Below are 20,359 nucleotides of genomic sequence, written 5' to 3'. Positions count from 1 at the left end.
TTTACTTTCTCCCTTTCTTTTTCTCTCTCAGCTCCGCACCATAGCTATTCTCTGCCCTATACAAAAAAATAGCCTGAAACAAAGCGACATTAGGCATTGGTGGTCGGCTCTAATGATTCCGATGTTCGGCACTGTTAGCGTCAGAGGAGCAGCCAGAAACAGCCAACGCTCTGTCCTAAGATGATATCCAGGTTTCAGGGTAACTCTCAAGACAACGCCTGGTCTATTAAGACGACGCAGCAAATTCCATGCGATTTAGTATACTAGATCTGATACAGTACAAATTCGACAAGGCGTGTATACATCAAGCACCGTGTGGTCTAGTATACTAGACCTGTTAACAGAAATAACAAAAAATTATATATTTTTTATTTCAAAATATTATTCATTTAAAAATATATATTTAAATATTAGTTATTTAAATATATAATTTATCTAAATATTATTTATTTAAATAAGTGCAATAGTGCCATGTGGCGTTGTAAACTAGACCTGGTACTGGCGTGGGAGGGCCTAGCTATGTGGTCTATATACTAAACCAACAAGAACATAACAGATAATGAATTATTATTTTTAATATTTTACATAAGGATGATTTTTTATATCATCTGAGTGATGTGCTAGAGGTGGGTCCGTACAGAGACACATGTGACTTGTATGTCAGGTCTGATCTGGTATCTCTATGGTCTAATATCTTCCTACCCTAACTACTCTTGTTTACAAAAATCAGTATAGTGATTTAGTAGAAAATGAGCATTGATTTATTATTTTTAATTAGCAAAACGTTAATATATAATCAGCCAGAGATATACTCTTATTTTTTAACTACCATTACGGATGTGGATGGCAGAATGAACCACATTTCTTTTCGTCCAATCTAATTTAAATTTCATATTTAAATGACATATCACGAAAGAAGGATGAAAACAATAATTCATAATTCTATACTCTTGGTAGAAATATTTAAGCAAAAAAGAGATAGAATAAAATAGCGAAAAGTGCACTGTCGACAATCCGGAGATAGGTTTGTGCGAATTAGGCGATGCATGAAGTTAGAATTAAAGAAGTGTAACGAGGCTTGGCCTTCGCGAATTAGAGAAGAACCAGCTGTATAATGACTTGGTGACTCTCTGAGCAGAATGAAGGGCTCTTGCGAGGGTGTACCCTTCGGTTATCCACTCCCGACACTCCTCGTTCTTTCTCCTTGCGCGAGTACACTTGGCGAAAAAGGCAAGAATAAAATAGTGCGAGAGCCGCTTCTGCCGAAAGGGGCCAACGTCTTGAATGTAGCACGCGAGAGCCACTTAAGTTAATTAAACTACGTTCTTTCTTTTACTTTTGGTGTTTTGGCTTTACTTGTTTTCTTCATCGTTGCCTTTTGTTTGTAACTCTATGGATTGGCGCTCTTACTTTAATATGTGATGAGAGACGAATAATAACAAGTACGAGAAGTACACATGAAGAGCGTACTTAGATTTCTCAGGATAAACTACGTAAAATTCCTATTTTCACTTTTAATGTTTTGTATTGGGTTTTAATTATTTTACGTGATTAATCTATTGTTCTTTTTATTCGCTACTTGTTCATTCATCTGTCATTATACTTTAACATCAGTGTTACTCTTGTAAATAAATAATTTATTCTGTCATTTTAATTGAGTCAGCATTTATTTATTCAAGTAAAAGTACTTAACAATTATCAATTTGTTAGGGGGGGATTGTTTTGCAGACCTAGTATCAACGTGTGTTGTTCAAGAAAAAAAATACAATTTTATTCTGTAGGTTTCAGGAATTTCATTATGTAGGATTATCATTTGCACGAAAGAGACAAAGTCAATACGTGTAACTCCACTCCAGAATATTTGAATTGTTTACAATCCTAATTGTTTATAACCATATACTTCAGTAGATTGTAATTAAATATTTCTTATATATTTTTAGTTTAAAATAACGGGCATAATGTACGAATAGATTTATTTATCATGGATGTTTTATGATAAATAAATCTGTTTGTGGTCTCGGCATATGCTTATCCAATTAAAATTAACTCGCAAAAGCTCGGCGTCACTTGCTTTTAATTTACTCATCTCAATGCGTACAACGTGATTTGCATGAAAACAAGTTCTCACTTCCAAATATTTTGCGATGTATCGCGTTAGGGTTAATCAAAATTCCATTTCACCGCGTAATATAATGTAAATCTTGCCCAACCCACAACTTTTGCAACGGTTGGAATTCATTTAAACATGTGGAAAAACAGAGAAGCTAAAATAGTTACACGATTAAAATATTCTCGCGTAGGCACATTAAACGTCAGCTCTCAACATGAGTGCACTTTTTACACTCGGTCGCGTCATTAGCGTCAGAATTGAATAATTAGCTACGTTATTGCGGAGAGCTGATGCGGAAAAAGTAAGCCTGCCAACATGTACGCTCTTGCCTGAGTAATTGAAATGTGTGAAAAAACCGGAAATTGACTTAAAGTAAAAATAAAATTAAATATCAGTAAAAACTTAAAAGCCCAGAATTTTTTTCATTCATTTAGGTAAGTTTAGTTTAAAATATAAAAAAAGTCAAGTTTTGGAATAAATTCAAAGCTAATATGAAGGTGGGCTATATTTATTTCTATAAATACACCAAAAATAAACAGAAAAAAAGAGAAATCTTTAATAATCCTTTTCTGTGAAGATAAGGAAAAATTTTAAAAACTAAGTCTCTCGGAATTGCAATCTCCTTTGCTCCGAAATACCTATGCTACTCACATGCAGCCAGAAGACCGTTGCCAAAATGTGCGAGTTTAAGATTTAAGAAATAAATGTAAACATTTATAATTTTCAACTCATAGATTATTATTAGTCTTGTCACTAAAATTCACCTTATAAATAATTATTAAATGTATCTTCAAGGTTTTAAAATATTAACTGAAAGTAAGAATACCATGAAAGTATTGCTTGTGAAAACTGGCTATAAAATTTTCATTAAATCATCAAGCGTTACATTTTCTTATTAACGATGTTACTGTCACATTTTTTCCCCACAACGAAGACCCCAACGAGTAATTAAGCGAGGAAATGGGTCAGCGGATGTTTCGCCCCACTCTTGTTTTCCTTGATGAAAAACGTTGCTGCACTCACTCCGATATGCATAAATGTATCATAAAGGCAGTATTTTAAGTATTTTAGAGCTTGGCTGCGTCCTGCTCTAAGAGTGCAACTCGCCGTTGTTATCTTTCAGAACGCGAGCACCGGAAAATTATATCAGCTTGTGTCATGCAACAGCACATTATCACAAATGGGGTTGCAAAATATATTTTCTATATTTTTAAGAAATATTTTTTTGGTGGTGTTTACAAGCACGTTACTTAATTTAATATTCTTAAATTTGACGGGATCTCAGTGAGTTGCAGATTTCGCACAGTAACTCTTGTTATCCTGTTACTTTTACGCTTAAACAAAATATTGCAGAAAATTTTTATAGTAAGATTGACAAAATATTTAGCAAAGGTAACTATGTGATATTTATATGAATTCAGACTGGTCTAATTTTAAGTTTTATTATCGCGTACTCCGTGCGCAGAAACTAGGCCAAAAACATTGCTTCTCGTCTAGCATTAAATATCACAAACAACGCTAGAGGACACCGGAAGCCGAGGGTTGAAATAGAACAAGAGAGAAAGTGAAAGACAGAGGAAACGTCATGTCCCTGTGACCTGAAAAACACAGAGAGACAGCCTGAAGGTGTTGTGCGTTGTACCATACGAATGCGACTTGGCGCGAACGTGACGCTACTGGTATAAATAATTCACGGGCGCGTTGAATCGTCCATTGCGGGTGCGATGCTCTTGCTTTTTCTCTGTTTCCTCTTGCTACCGCTTTTCGCCCAGGTAGCAGCTGCGCTATGGCGCGTCTCGTTAAGGACAACCTATGTGACACCAAAATCAAAATTTGCTTGGCGTACGGATTTGGTAGATCGAGGATTTTAAGCTAAATTGTGAGTCGAATGCCGCGCTCGCATAATTATGCAGGTTTTAAATTTGGATTGCTAACTTTGATTTTCATCGAGTGCTTCGATATTGATTTCCTGAATATACGAGTTGCTTGCGAATGCATCATTCATTTCAAGCTCCACTCAACAAAATTATCACTGTGTACTTGAATATTTTTTTAATTGACTTGAAAGCAATATACTGCTTGTAATTTTTAGTATCAATGAAATATTTTTAATATTTAAGCAGATTCCGAAAATGGATACTTATTGTATCCAGAACAGGATTTCTTCTATTAATAATAATGGAAAATAACTATCTATTTGCAGATGAACTCTACAATTCCACAAACCTGGGAGTGGGGTTAGAGGAGTACAAGGGCGCGCCACGCGTTCACCAAACTTTTCCAGGGCAACCATGTGGTTTTTGATCTATAGCTGTCTCGTTCTATTCTCAGCAACGTATTCGCAAACAGGTATGCAATAATTGGTAGCTATTGAAATAGAAGTTTAAGAGGTGTTTCATGTTTGAAGAATGTCTAATAATTCTATTCCTAGTGTCGATTGCAGTAATAAAGTTAGTATTACCGGTCAAGTAAGATAGTGTAATAGAAAAATGATCAATATCTTTTGATAAGCGGTTCAAATGCGGTGTAAATGAAAATCTATAATTTCACATTTAGCCTAATCCTAATGTATTGAACAGTGAACAAGGTACTTTGCAAAATACATATATAATTATGATTGAAGCTCGCTTGGGGCAATCGATATGGTATTCATTGCATTTACGTTAAATCAACTGAAGCCTCACATAATCTATTTATGTATGCGTAGCATGTGTGCCGATTAAAATTTTCTCTTTCGTAACTAGCATTAACTAGATAATACATTGCTCTCTGGAGTTTTCATAGTAAATTAATTGAACTACATAATTTAAATAGTTAGTACCGCGAAATGATTTGTCCTACAAATTAAATATAAACACTTCAAACTTAAATCTATAGTTCTCGTTTAATAATTGAATTATTACATTCCTATTTATATGTAATTATAATCATATGAGTATATTTACTATTTGCCTTGTACTATATTACCATTTAGATGTAAAAATTTTATCTTTTAATTTAAGTATTTTATTTTAACCTATTCCTAAAATTATATAATTTGATAATATTTGGGACAACTAATACCTTGCCTATAAAACTCATTGTGAATCTATGAATAAAGAAAGTTCACATAATATCCGGTATAGTATTATTATTATGAAAAAGAACTATCGAATGACTTGCCTCAATTTCAGAAGTAAGAGTAGATTGATTTGTACAGAAAAGTTGAATATGCAAAATGTAAATGTTAGAAGCAAGACGTTAACGAGTGCTATGTATCACTACTTCTTTTCTTGCGATGTGTATTGTTAGTGTTTCATTTATATATCAGGTCACTAGTAATGAAATATTACTTAATATACTATGCATGGACAGTTTTCGATACTTTCATTACTAGGGGTTATGTGAAATATAGTTATATTTGCTATAAGTATATTTTGTAGAATACGCTGAAAAGTGAACCAATAAAATATAAGCCGCTATATTTTATTCTGCACAATCCGTCAACGCAATTGGTACTCGTAGCATTGGCAACAGAAAAAGCATCGCTGCAATATGCCGATAGCAAATAAAGACAAATAGTGCGAGTATGAAACCAAGAGAAGGATGGGCTTTTATCAGGTCATCGTGTTAATAAATTTACACCTTTTACAAATGCAATGTAGGGATAAAGAAAGGGAGAGAGAGAGAGAGAGAGAGAGAGAGAGAGAGAGAGAGAGAGAGAGAGAGAGAGAGAGAGAGAGAGAGAGAGAGAGAGAGAGAGAGAGAGAGAGAGCAAAAGCGTTGGAGTTGAGCCAACAATGAAACTTTTTTCACACATGACTTATGGCCATATGCTTTTAAGAGAATCTCGATGACATCTCGACGTTGTTTCTATTGTCGTGATTTTATTCGAATACTGTATTGAGTCAAAACTTACATTCCCCAGTAGTTTGTTGGGATAATCACCAGTCGAATCAGCTATAAAATCATTACAAAATTCGATTTCTCGTGGATAGCCCTTTTATCGTTCCTAGTTTTCTGTTTGTATTTGTTTCCAAAGTAGACGGAAAGATTTTTGCTAAATATTGATTTGGTTTTGTATTTATTTTTGGTACAAAGTTAAAATACAATGCAGAGAATTAAATAGTTTACGAGTTTGGATTTGACTAGACGGTTTTATAAAATATTTTTACATTTAACAAATTTTGTATTTCCCTGTTACGTAACAAATTACGAAGAGTATTGTATAAAATATCATAAAAATGTTACTTGTTCAAAATCTGCTGTAAAAGAACATATAGCATGATACGGCAATAGAAACTTCACAAGTCTTGTAATAAAACATTAGTTCTTTTTATTTCATCCTTCACATTCGATAGAGTGAAAAATATTCATACAAAAGAAGCCCTTTAATCTTTATGTAGTGCTCTAAAACTTTTATTCGCAATGATGCTCTTTACAAGAAGTATTTACACGTGATCCTTCTTTCTTTTGGCCCTTTACGACTGTACGGGCTGTGAAAAATGTTCTGCGCCGATTTTTTGCCATGATAATGGACACGTGACTTCATAACTGAAACTCGATGATGTTTTGTATGTATGACTTCGTCCTAGCTTTGCGTCCTGATGATTTTTCTAATTTGTATGTATTGTTTTTTATAGCTTCAAAAATACCGACGAAGTTTTCGATCGTTACCAGCGATACAATCTGAATATTGTACTTCTTTTAAAGTTAATAAGAAGATACAATAGTATTAATTATATTAATTACTATTATAATAAGCATTCAGATGTGAAAAGTTGATTACGAACATGTAATAATATTCATTTTGACGAAATTTAATTTTAATTTTGTTTTTGTTTAAGAAATAAAATTTTTGGTTAAAACAGTAGCAATATAAATATGCCTTCTTAGTTTATTAGATTTTATAAATCAATTACTGTGGGTACTGAATAATTATCAAAAATTTACAACGAATGTTACATTTTTATTTTCATTTTCAGTTTGTAATATTTTTATCTATACGATCGATAGTTATTTATGGAATATTAAATTCATATTGCTCTTCGTAAGATATGATTTAAGCGAAAAACTAAAAGAAAAGAATTGCAATGCGAAGAAACCACATTAAAAGTACATCAAACTTCTAAGAAGAAAAGTTGCCGGCAGTGAAATGAGAAGGGAGGAGTTCGTTTTTTATATAGGAATAACGTAGAAATTGAGATTTGTTGTATCTAATGAGTCGAAAGTTCAAATAAATATAAGAATCTTATTAGTCGCCCGCTCAATGTTTAACGTTGTAGACGTGTATTTTTTTGCTGTCGACTGTTGTGTGTATAATTACAAGTGTGCTAGTATATTAGCCTACACTCGTTATAAGCAGAGTTTTCATTTACTGCGTCAATTAATTTATAATAGCTGACAAGCTTTCAGCAGCCAATAAATATAATTTTTTTATAGAGACTACCTTTGAAACTATAAAAAAAGTTACGCCGCATAATAAAATATTGCAAAACATAAAATCTTCAATCCTGTCTCCTGATAGAATTCGGACTGGAACAAAATTAAACCACTCAGACGGGCCTTCTTGTTGTCAATAATTGAAACTGTGTTCTGTTACTTGCTCACCCATTCCCAATATAGCAATTCGATTGCGTTGAGTATTAATAGTAAAGATCATGAAGTACTCAAAATTATACCTCTCAAATATAAACTAGAACTTCTATATTATAATATAACGCGCTGCTCCGCGACAGCGATTTTCCCGAAACATGGAATCACTCTTCCTTATACGTAATAGCAAAATCGATCGAAATAGAAACTAACCGATTGCCTCACTTTTTATAGTTGCAAAGTTTTTGAAGCTTTTATTAAATATCGATTGGATGGTCGATGTAACACAACGAACTTCTTCCCCATTTCAAACTAGTTTTCGCCATGGTTAGTCTTGCTGTGATAAATTAACGTAACTGACTTAACAGTAGACGTAACATTTACTCGCAAAGAGGAAGTAACGACTACCTTCGATGTTTCTGACGCATTTAACAGTATTGTCTGTACGCTCAGAATAAAAACCGATTGCTTTGGGGCATCAAACGTTATAGGCTTTGCGCACGTACGCATTCTAAGGGTAGAGTGACGTACTACTGCCGCTTTGGGACCAGTCGCTCTTCGGTGACCGACTCGCACAGATCGTACGATTTGTGCTGTAATTGCGAGCAAGAGAGAGCGGGCCCTTCGCAGATTCAAGCAGCAGGCCAAATCCACGGCAGCTACCCGCGGTGGTACACTCAAGCGTGGGCAATCGATTGATACGAAGCACGACATTTCAACACGTAAAGAAACGGTTAGATCGAGTACCAAACTTCACAAAAAAATTTTATAAGGATACTTCCTACATAGATAGATATATAGATAAATGGATTGACAAAGGGTACGCGGTGAAAGTTGAGAAGAATGCAACAACTTCTTTTTTCACTGTTACCATTAAATCTTCTGCGTCGAAAATCCAAATAAGCCAGATAAAGTTAGGCCAGTTCATGACTCGGCGGAAAAGACCAATGGTGTAAGTTTGAATGACATGCTCGACACTGGCCCCGATCTACTTAAATCATTGCTAGGAGTTCTAACACGTTTCAGACTGTTATCAACACAAATATCGCTTGTATATAGTATCTCCTCTTCTCCTAACATCCACCTTTTTCAGGGCCACTACCGTTAGCTCTATTCTTTAACCCTGGCATGCCTCTGATTAGTGGGTGCTGGCACACTCTAATAATCCTCTCCTTAGTTCCCTCTCAATTCTGATTGATGCGCACTGGCTCTCTCCAAGCGCAATTTAACTAACCCCTTCTTAGTCAATACTCGATTCTGATTGGCATGTTGTAGTTCCACTAAAGCGAATAAAGGAGCGCGTTTTCTCAATTCGAGCACGACAATGAAAGTATTTATTTGGGCAACTTAACCTTCTGAGTAATTTTTCTCCTAACCTGAGTGAACTAACCATCGATCCTTTTCAGGGTCACTTTCAGCTAATCTTCCTTGGCGTGCGGCGAACTCCATCGGAGTCTCGAGATCCGCTAGCCGAGAAAACTATTCCTTCACCGGTATTTTTCAGGGCCATTTTAAGCTAGTCTTCGTCGGTGGAAGGCGAACTTCTCGGGGTTTCGAAATCCGCTAACCAAAAAAGCGACTCCTCCACCGGCCCTTTTCAGGGCTACTGCTTTGTCCCCATAAGCAAAGCTCGAGAAGTCAAGAGATGGTAGCGTAGTGCCAAACGCGTAACCGCACGTCAAGTGGAGATCTAGGCCCGACTTACAAAGTAACAGGTCCCCCACGAGACCGCTCCTTGGGTAGTTGTCGTCATCCGAGGGAGGCCTTTTCGTTGGCTACTGGCCAATTTAACTTTACCATCGGTCAATCTCGTCGCTTTGAACGATCGGTTAATGACGCCTTGCGTTGGGATCCCGTTAGCTTCCTCGACTCCAAGGGATCGTGGCTGATCTGCTTAAAACACTTGAAGTAAATGAAAGACTGACAAATACCGTCCTCATTTATCCCGGTAGATGACGATTACGTGAACACAGAGCTTTACGTCTTTTGCGACGTGAGTAAAGATACCTTTGCAGCTATCACGTACCTAAGAACGATAACATGCGTCAGATCACTCGTCATGTTGAAATCGCGCGTTGCGCCGATAAAACCGACGACAACTCCGCAATTAAAGCTGCAAGCTGCAGTGCTCGGCACGCGATATTGAACTAAATCTCGACGTTAAAGTAGATAAACGAGTATTTTGGTTAGACTCTACTACCGTGCTGCATTGCATAAGGACAGGACTACGAACGAAAGAGATTTTCGTAGAAAATCGTTTGAGCGAGATAAATGCAGCTACACGCGCGACGAAATGACGCTGGGTTCCAACAAGTCTGAATCCTGCGGACGACAGTACGCGACAATCGAATAAACCAATGCGATCAGACGATCGCTGGCATACAGGCCCTGCCTTTCTCCGTGAGCTGTCGGCTTCGTGGCCAACATCAAAAGAAATGGGTGAAACGGAAAAGCGAAAGGCTAATAAATTGGAAGCTGCAAAGAAATTCATAGGAGCACAGTTCATTGATAATTTAAACATATATGAAATTAGCGTTAGACTTAGAGTTTTAGAATGGAACAGAATCGTAAGAATAGTCGTACTCGTGAGGGAAGTATTTAATATATGGTATTTGAAAACGCAAAGCAAAGAAAATAAACCCATACTCTCACAACAAGCGCGTATTGCTTTTCGCAGTACGCGCTTGTAAAAAAGTACAAGTACAAAAAAAAATTATGGCTGAGAACTTTTGGTATCGCACAATTCAAAGCGTGTGCTTTCCGAATAAGCTTGAAGCTCTTAAGAAAGGGTAAGACGTAGCGAAAGGGAGCAAATTAATTGGGCTACGACCATTCATCGAAGACCAGAGTCTATTGTGAAGGCCATGGTGAAGTTGTAAAAATTCGCACGGTTTTGGGCGCGTGTGGTATCACCCACACAAAATGGAAGAATGGAATTCAATGGAGTGTAGAACCACGGTTGGGCTATGGCAGCCCCAGTAGCGGATACGCGGTCAAGCGCACACTGTTAGTTTTTAAACTTTAAAAAATTGTGGTAATATCGGCACTCCATTAGGGGTACTGCATTGTGATCTTGAGGAAAAGGTTTGAATATAACTCCTCCTGGTTTCATTACTATAGGAAAAAGAGGTCATTCTATCGACTCTAGTAAAAATACGCGCTTACTAGGACTAAATTTTGATTACTCATTAATTTTATTTTGCACTAAACAATATTTCAGTTAAATGTAACTCTCTTCAAAACAATAATAATTTTAGGTGGTATTTGGTGGAGCGCTGGCTGGGATACAAAAGAGCATTCCGAGAACGGGTCGCTATAGACTGTGCTATGGATGTAGCTTTAGAAAAAAATGAATTTAATGTCCTTATTTTCCTGCACTCTCAAAGGATCTTGCAATCTCTAGCTTAAACTATATCTATTCTACTGATGTTAAAGAAAATTATTATATGCTTCAAATAAAACAAAAGTATGGACATTTCAAAACAAGATACCCTTCTCACAAGTTAATATTCCACTGGATTTCAGGACATTTAGGTATCACAGATAATTACAATGCTGATAAGCTCGTGAAAAAAGTAACTAAAAAAAATTTATACAAATTAACGAAATCCTACTATCAATACTATATTAACAAAGTAATTGTAGGCGATATAAAATGATACTAATAAAAATCTGGAAAATCACCAAGAGAATAAAATACTTGAGCCTGTCTTATAACCAGAAAAATAAACCTTAATATAAACGCTATAAACTGCCCAGAGATTTAATACTGTCAATCAATCGAGTTAGAGCTAATCACTATCATATGACTTGATCACTAGCGAAAATCAATATTATAAATAGCCTACATTTTAAATGTGGTAAATAATCTGAAAATATCAACCATGGCGATGTAGTCTTTGTAATAAGGAAAGTGTTATTATAAAAACTATTTAAACGTAATTTGCAACTTCCTCTACCTATTAAGTTACTTATAAAGAAATCAAACATGAGAATGGATTATGTAACAATATTCTTTTTTTCTTGAATAAATGTATGCAAAAAATTTTATATAAATTTATCGTATATGTGCTTTCTACCCTTTGTATTTAAAAATGAAATATTAAACCGAAGTATATAAGAGCTGTATTTATAATGTACATATACACTACTCTCCATAGCACAATAAGCTCAAGTAAGCTTGAATGTCTGAAAAGAAAAAAGAAAATTCTTATCTGTATCTCTCTAAAGAAAAATATTTCTTTAAAATTCAACTGAATTTTATTCAGTGAATTTTCTAGATTTTAAATAATTGAAATGGCATGTAAAAATGTTTCTATTCCATCTAATTAGGTATTAAATGCAGTAACAGTTCAGTAAACCGTAACGAAAATCTCTTCCAAATTAAGGAAGGACGCGGATATACGGTCGACGAAAGATGTTCGAGTGAAAGAACAGTGAATCGCTATTTTGCGTGGTGCAGGTGTTGGCACCATTCGAGTTATACAAGCATTTAGTAATGAGACTCACTCAAGTAAAAAATATCACTTGAATGCTTCATGTTTCTATACTATAAAATGTGATGAAAAGTAAATCAACTACAATAAAACGAATTTTTCATAATAATTGTTTGAAGTTTGTTCAAATGACCAACATATAATTTAACAGCTAATATATGCTCAAAAATAGACTATTACAAGATTTCAATTTGAATGAAAAACAGAAAAGCTTGTGTTTTTTTAACCTTTTTAAGAGGCTTTTAAATCCATTCTTTCCCTCTTGTAATTCGATACTCGTTCTATTCAAGATAAGTTGTTTTCCAATCGAAAAGAAGCTTTCTATTTTTTTTCTTTCGAAAAAGTCCTTCTCAGTAGAAAAAGTCACCGGAATCTACTAAAGACCATAAAACAATATATGGTAGAATGAAGATGTCAAGTGAAATATTTAAACTTTTTATTTGTGCTTTTTATACATAGATCGGTGGTCAATTTATTTAAGTGAATATATGAGAATGTTAAATCTAGTTTAATTATAGTTAGTTGGTAAAAAAAATTTTAAGAAGCTAAAATATATAGCAATGTGATATATTTCTTTTTCATAGTTAATTTCATCACAACTAAAAACTATTCAAGATTCTATAAAATTAAAAATAAGATATTGTTAAACTTATGTATTGAGAATACGTATTACCTATTTGCTGAATATTTATTGTAAATATGGAATTAATATAATTTGATAAGTAAATTTAACGTTGGCTAAACGTTTAATGAAAATAATTTAACAATGCATCTAGCTTCAATTATAAATGAAAACGTTATTAAATGTAATAAAATATGATAAAAGAATTATGGTTTTGAATACTAATTCAATAATTTGTATGAACTTGGACTGAAAAGGATGTAAATAAAGGTGAAAGGTAAACGATATTGACCGACGCCAACAAGACTAGAGAGAATTTTTGCATCTGGTAACCAAGATACATTTCCAACAATACATTAGAATTTTAATCAGTTTTTCCCGATCATCTTCTATTAACCTTTAATTTTGATTTCAATCTTTTTCTACTTTTCACTTATTTTTATATAAATCCATAGTCATATCTATTATTAAAGAATCATTCTTGATTTATAAAATTTAAAGATCGTTTATTACGTCGAACAATATTAAAAGTATAATTCGAATACTTTTAATGATCGACTTTTAACAGTCAACATTTTGTAAAATACCTATGACTTTCGTTTTGCACGATTGTATATCATTGTATTAATGTGTCAGAAATAATATGGCATCAAAATTAAAATACAAAAAGATCTTCTCACATTTCGTATGATTTATATATCTCACCGGTATAATGTAAAATTCGTTCGTTCCGAATAGTTTCCTGAACAGTTAGCTAGCCAAAATTCAAGCGAACTCGTGACTTTCTTTTATCTTCTTTTATTCTTAATTCTACGCTTCGAGCTGCTGTATGCATAATGACAACGAATATTTCGCGAAAGTGCTGGTAGGTAATAGAAAGAATCGCACCAAAGCGGAGGAAAGAATGAAGGATTATACTTGGTAAGAATATAGAATACGAGAGGCGTGAATTTTACGCGAGCAAGATTATTCTATTTTTGGTCTCAGAAGTTTTTGAGGATCGTTTGTTATGGTGATGTAGTAGTGACTTATTTTCAAAAGTAGACTTAATTTTTCAGACTCGTTAGGGATACAACGTAGTGCTGCTCACGCTTGGAAACTACTTTCTAAAGTAGTTACAATTGAAATCTATCTTTCTGTCTGCACCTTTCACCTCATTGAAAATGTAAATTCTTCCTTTCTGTTTAATCTGAATTCCAGTGATCCTTTCGTTACTGTCTTTTTCTGCAATAGTTGTGTCGTATAAATTTAAAAGCTTTTCTAGGACAACCGAAATTGCATCGTCGTTTTAAAAAACGTGGCATTGTTCAGTAATGGGTCAATATCTGTGCTTCATCCTTGCATAATAAACAAATTATTGAAACACGTCTGTGAAAATATACTTTTCACTAACAATCAATGTTGTAATAATTTTTTTATTGACAAACAATCGTTGTCTATTATTTCTTCTATGCTACAATTTTATCGTGGTTGGAAAAAATACGCGTTAATCTATCGTGTCCCTCGAAAAAATAACTTTTTATTTCATTTCCAGTGACCATTTATGTAACACTTTTTTAACTTTCAACGTGAAACAATTTTGCAAAATCAATAAATCCCGGGATGAGTGTGCGAATGAGTTGTACGACTTGAATTTGTACACGTTTTTCAAGTCCAAAACAGGAGCAGAGGCGGGGGTTGGCGTGCAGCTTCTATTTGAGTTTCCTCCTATCTCTCCCACTCGTTTTTGGTATTGTATGTCACGATATTGTTGGTGTGTACAATGACCGCAAAAGACCTTTGGCAGAGGGAAAAGAAAGAAACCACTTCTCGTTCGTTGGTAAGAAGTCGCCTCCATCCACTGACCTATATACGTTCATGATATTTTACTTTTCAACCAAACATAATTGCATTTTTTAATTTTTCTAAGGCTCTATTATAGTTAAGTTAAAATACCAGTCAATCTAATTTTTTATAGAAAAAATTTCGTCAAATTTTTAACAACTTGGAACATTTACGCTTGACTTCTATGGAGGGTAAAAAAATATTTTCACGCAATCTTAATCGACAATAATGGTTTTACATGAGAGGTATAGCTGTGATATTTTCTCTTAAAAGCTAACTGAACCTATGATACAAACAAGATAACATGTTATACGCTATATATACGCATCATCCTGAAACCCGATTCCACACTGCCAGCAGCAAGCTTGAATTCAATTGTCCAATCAGTCGATCTATCTCTGCAGCTTTCGATTGCGGCTTTTCCCGGTGGTTTCTATTTCTCGAAGCATCGCCTTGAGAGAAGTCCGAGTAACGAAGTATTCTCTGGGCTGCTCTCAGCAACGCAGTTAATGTTAAAGAGGGAAAGGGAGACAGAGAGAGAGAGAGAGAGAGTGAGAGAGCTAGCGAGCATTTCGAGTACTGCGCGAGCCTTTCAAAAGCAGTTCGAACTCGCTTGCTTACATCGACGTGCCAAAAGAAAAATCGAGCTCCCTGAAAGCCTGCGCGTCGGCTATTGTGTACTTTTCAACTAGAGCACAATACTTAACGTTGAATTATCGTCAATATGAGTTTCCGCTGTGGTCGTGGTATATCGAAATTATAAGAAACATTATGAAATAACGTTTATGTAGAAAGTACAAAAATATGAAATTGAGACTATTCATATTGAATAATTAAACAACTGTGATCTACTTGTTCTACTAAGCTATCCATTGTGCATAATAAGCTCAATCAAATAGGATCAGAATGCTGTGCTTAAGAGGCTTTTCGCAGTTTTTCCTGTAATAACACACCATTAAAATGTTTTTTACGTCGTAAATTATAGCAGGGATTTCTATTCCATTTTATATATTAATATGTATTTTACACCGAATATTTATATGAATTACAGATTTATTCATATCAACTCAAGCATCGCTGTCTACGTTGACGACCGCAACTGTTACCGCAACCAAGACGACAATGGCGGCGACGACAGTGTCAAAGATTGCAACGACGTCGAAGCGGTCGGGAGCTACGGATTCTCCGATGCTCAACTATATATTTGATTCACATAGCCACAACAAGCATCAACACTATCATGACCACCGCTGGGGTCCGCACTTTGAGGGTAAAAGCACCAACGTCACGGCACAGGCTGGAGCCAATGTCACGCTCGACTGTCGGATATCTCTCTTACAAGACAAGACCGTAAGTTTATTGATTTCCTGTAACTTAGAAAAGTGAGAATAATATTGACCTTTTACTTGTAAAGTATTGTTAAAGATGTGATGTGTGCTCCTATTGTATCTTTAATTTTTTGAATTATAATATTGGAAAAATTATGCTAAGTATGTCTAATCTCTTAACATGAACACGAATTTAAAGAACAAATATTTCTTGAAATTTATCCAGAAAAGTCATATTGACGGAACAGAACACAGATCTTTACGGACGGACTTGATAAAAAATAACTATATTGTTTTCCCACGAGTTATAATAAATAATAAGTAGGAAGACTATTAATTGCATTGGGAAATTTTTATCTTGCAAGTGAACCAAGGTTGGAGCACAAAATGATAAAAATAAAAAGTAGCAACAAACATAAAAAATTTTCGAACAAAATGAAAACAAAGCTTCGTCTCCATGAAAGCTAAATTAAGCAGTTTGTGTAGAATTGACTTGTAAAAACTGTAATTCAATATAAATGGTTTATATTGATTTATTTTCTGGACTTCCGTATTGCAATACTATTATTTTATTTTCTAAATTGTATGAATTTATTTTTATTTTTAAATAATGTAGGGGAATAAAAAAAAAGAACAAATAACTCTAACGTAAAGAAAACTGGTAGATAAAAAACTAAAGACTCGTTTTACCGTGTGGCCAAGACCCTGGTCAAAGATTCAATTTCGCGCTTGGCGCGTCCCTTAAAATGGGTGCGCATTTGTCCAACGTCGTCCAGCCACACGGTACCCTCGTTAAATATTTGAACCCTTCCGCAATGCTCTTACGAGTACTTAACGTTGAGATCGATGCTTTTTAAATTTTACTTCACCCCCGTGCCTCTTTGATAAGTCTTCAAATAATTACAAAAATTTTTTTTAAATAAAGCTCGATAGCAACTTGCCATTTTCTTGATACGAAAGTCCATTGATATTAATCGATGAGTTCATATGTCTTTCCTTATATCAGTTAATGTAAGTCCAAAAATCGAATGTGCAGAAAATAAGCTTATTATTATAAAGAGAGCAAATCATTCTTAAAAATAAATTGAATTTGAATATCTATATCTTTCATGGTTTTAATTGTATAGGTTTATTTACGGATATTATTTATTTTATAGGATCCTCTAACTTTAAATTGTTTTCAAAATTGAACCAATGCCAAATCTATTCCGTTAACAGCTAACACCGACATAAATAACCTTTATTATTGCTCAACTGACAATGACATATACGATACTAAGGTAATTAATTTAATAACTTTGTCTCTCTGTGACATTTTAATAGTTACTCATGTACAGAAACAAATACTTACATTGAATACTTTGGATGGATATATCGTGAAAACAAATAAAATATGAAATAACACATCGTAGTTTCCAAATTTAAGTTTGTTGCAATATTGTAATTGATAAATGTTGTTTGAATAATTAATCGAATTGGAAATGTTATTCGTTGCTCAACAGATATAGTCAACTTCTACTAATTTAATTTCCCTGTAAACTCTTAATACCGTTCAGTGTTTTTTCAGTACCTACGAAATAAAAACGAGTCGCGTCTATCACGCTAATTGGAAATACGCGTTCAATTATTCACTTTAGTAACGACTCAATTTAAAGGTGATTGATTCTCGAAATAAAAGAAAAAACCATTCGCAGTATATTTTTCTCTTTTAAAAGAATTACTCATTCCTGTCGATTTATCTGATAAAGAAACGAAACACAAACCTATATTGAAACATAAAGTATAAATTATAAATTTGTAGAGATCTTGTTAACGAAATTTCTCTACTTTTTAACATTTGATAGAATAACGAAGTATCGTCCAAGTTTGATTAAGCCAGCAACAATCACGTTGTATATGTATATAGATCGACCTCGACTGATTTTGCGCGCAGGTGTCTTGGGTGCGGAGACAAGACAACGGCGAGACGATGAGCTTGTTGACGGTAGGACAACAAACCTACACTGGCGACTCAAGGTATACAGTAGAATTTCAGTATCCGGACAACTGGCGCCTGCAAATCAAGAACGTCAATAGCACCGACGAGGGACAGTACGAGTGCCAGATTAGTACCCATCCGCCCAAATTCATTCATGTTAATCTTCATATTAATGGTAAGTTGTGTTTATTGTTTTAGTATATTGGAAAATACTTTCATTCAAAAACTGAAAATATGAATTCTTGGAGTAATAGGAACAATTAGTATATGCGTGTGATTAACATATTAAGCGTGTTGCAGAATGAATGAAAAACTATTGATTGATCTTCTCTAACAGAGTACATCCATAATATTACTTAAAAAAGTAAGTTCATAATTTATAATAGAAATAACACATGTAAAAATCTATCACAATGATAATAAAAAATAGACTCTGTTCGTTATAATTCAAAGCTTACAAGAAATTATAAAAAGACCGTTCTACAAACGAAGGAAGAAATTACTTGACCTAAGAATGTTAGATTGATTCAGACAAGAATAGGTAGGCAAACTCGATCCGAAAAAGCAAAGACGTTACTCGAAATGAGAAGGTACTTCAAGTATTATGTTGGCGATCGGACGAATTGTCTTTGAAAGTCAGTACGATTGTTAGTTGAAGTAGTGGAGAGTATGACGACAATTGTGTAATTTGAAATGACAAAAACTGAGAGACTCAACTTGATAAGACGTAAGATCAATAAGTCTTGCAAAATAGTGTTGATCGATTTAAATGAAATGTAAAGTTATTTATTCAGTTAAACTAGTATCAATTAAAAAACTAGAAGTTGATAATGGGCACCAGTACGTTGGGATTCTCAGAAATAATTAATGTTAATGCTTAACAAATTGAAACATTAGTTAATATGTTTTATTACGTAATTAATGAAATAAGTATTTGTATCTTGCAATATTCAATTACGGAAAATTCACTAGAGAGTTTATATTTTAAAGATCAAAACAAATGCATTATATTATAATAAAGCAAAAATTTGTTTACAATGAATGAATTCAAATCTGAAATTTTTACAATTTTTCTTTTTCAATTTTCTATTATTTAATAAATAGAACGTCGAATTTCACTTTTGTCGCAGACAATCTTTTGTATTCCATTTAATAATTTCCTGACTCAAAACAGAGAATCGCAGATATCCAGCATTGTGATTGGTTGATGCGGAAAAGAGCGCAAAATTTTGAATTTTCGTATACTTAGTGTAATGTATGATTCTTTAATTAATTCTAAATAGTTGAATAGCGTTACGCATACTTGTTTATCATGCATGTGGCGTTAGTCAATCGCTTACTAACTCTTCTTCTGATATGTCTTGCTTTCTCATACAATAAATCTTTACAAGCTTGAGTATTTATTTATTGAATATATAACACTTAGAAATAGTTCTATTATATATCTAGAATAGTTCAGCAGTGAATTCAATTTATGAATATATTAATATGAACAATAAACTACAAAAATGGAAATATGCCGTTAATAAATCGTTTTACGAAACTAACATTATTATTAACATTATTATAATAATAAGACATTTTTTTTTAATGGCGCTGGAATAATTACTAGAAACAGATAATTTGATTAACATCTGTGAAATTAATAGTGTCATCTTAACATTTTATTTGAAGAGACATAAAGTAAATCCTTTTTTAAAACAGGAATTGGCTTAACGATGGTCATCTGGGTATGTATAAGTGAATTGATAGCAAAAGTAGCAAATCGGTGCTAGTAAAGTGCTTGAGTTAATAACGATTGATTGAATGACTAAAATATAAGACAATTCGAAAACATCAAAAAAAGAATAAAATCCACATTCATTCGACGGCTTAACCTTAAACAATATGGCAAAATAATCTTACTTCACTTAAATTACATTCATTGATAGAAAATATAGATTTATTGAATATGTATGTTACTAGTGTTATTTAGCGCGCTTCACGCGCTCTTTTTTTGTTTTACTATTATTTATTACGTTATTTGAACCTTTTACATGTCAACTTCAAGATTTCAATGGACACGAATAAGTCATGCTGTTTAAAATAGACTACATACGTCAATATTTATTGATGAATAAAAATAGAATATGCACCCATTTTTTCTCAAAAATCGATGAACTTTTACTCATTTCAAGATATATTGGAAAAATTATTCAAAAGATTAATTCGACCTAAGATCAATAATGCTATTATACTATTATACTATTATACAACACTAAACTTACATATTCAATAGTAGTGATTATGGCTCCAATCTTATATTAGTATGAGTAATACATTTAATATCGTGTACTTTTTGCTGCCACTATGAAAACACCCGTGAATATTCTTCTAATTTAATGGGTTTAATAATTTGATAATTAATTTCCTTTGTTCGCATACGTT

The 20,359-nt window shown here is 33.6% G+C and overlaps 1 protein-coding gene across 3 annotated transcripts in view; it reads left to right on the top strand.

The window, feature by feature from the left end:
- Nucleotides 1-20,359, top strand: part of LOC131666053 (obscurin-like) — a 178,437-nt gene that overhangs the window by 141,471 nt on the left and 16,607 nt on the right. For all 3 annotated transcript variants that reach the window (XM_058938396.1, XM_058938398.1, XM_058938395.1), the window contains exons 4-6: nt 4,314-4,459; nt 15,678-15,976; nt 17,888-18,107. In XM_058938396.1, the coding sequence (XP_058794379.1) occupies nt 4,402-4,459; nt 15,678-15,976; nt 17,888-18,107 (577 nt within the window). In that variant the 5' untranslated portion in view covers nt 4,314-4,401. The remainder of the gene's footprint in view (nt 1-4,313; nt 4,460-15,677; nt 15,977-17,887; nt 18,108-20,359) is intronic.

This window comes from Phymastichus coffea, unplaced genomic scaffold (genome assembly GCF_024137745.1).
Source record: "Phymastichus coffea isolate CEN01 unplaced genomic scaffold, Cenicafe_Pcof_1.1 PCOF00056, whole genome shotgun sequence".
Taxonomy (NCBI): Eukaryota; Metazoa; Arthropoda; class Insecta; order Hymenoptera; family Eulophidae; genus Phymastichus; species Phymastichus coffea.
The sequence above is the reverse complement of the archived record's forward strand: the minus strand, read 5'-3'. Positions and strand labels throughout refer to the sequence as shown.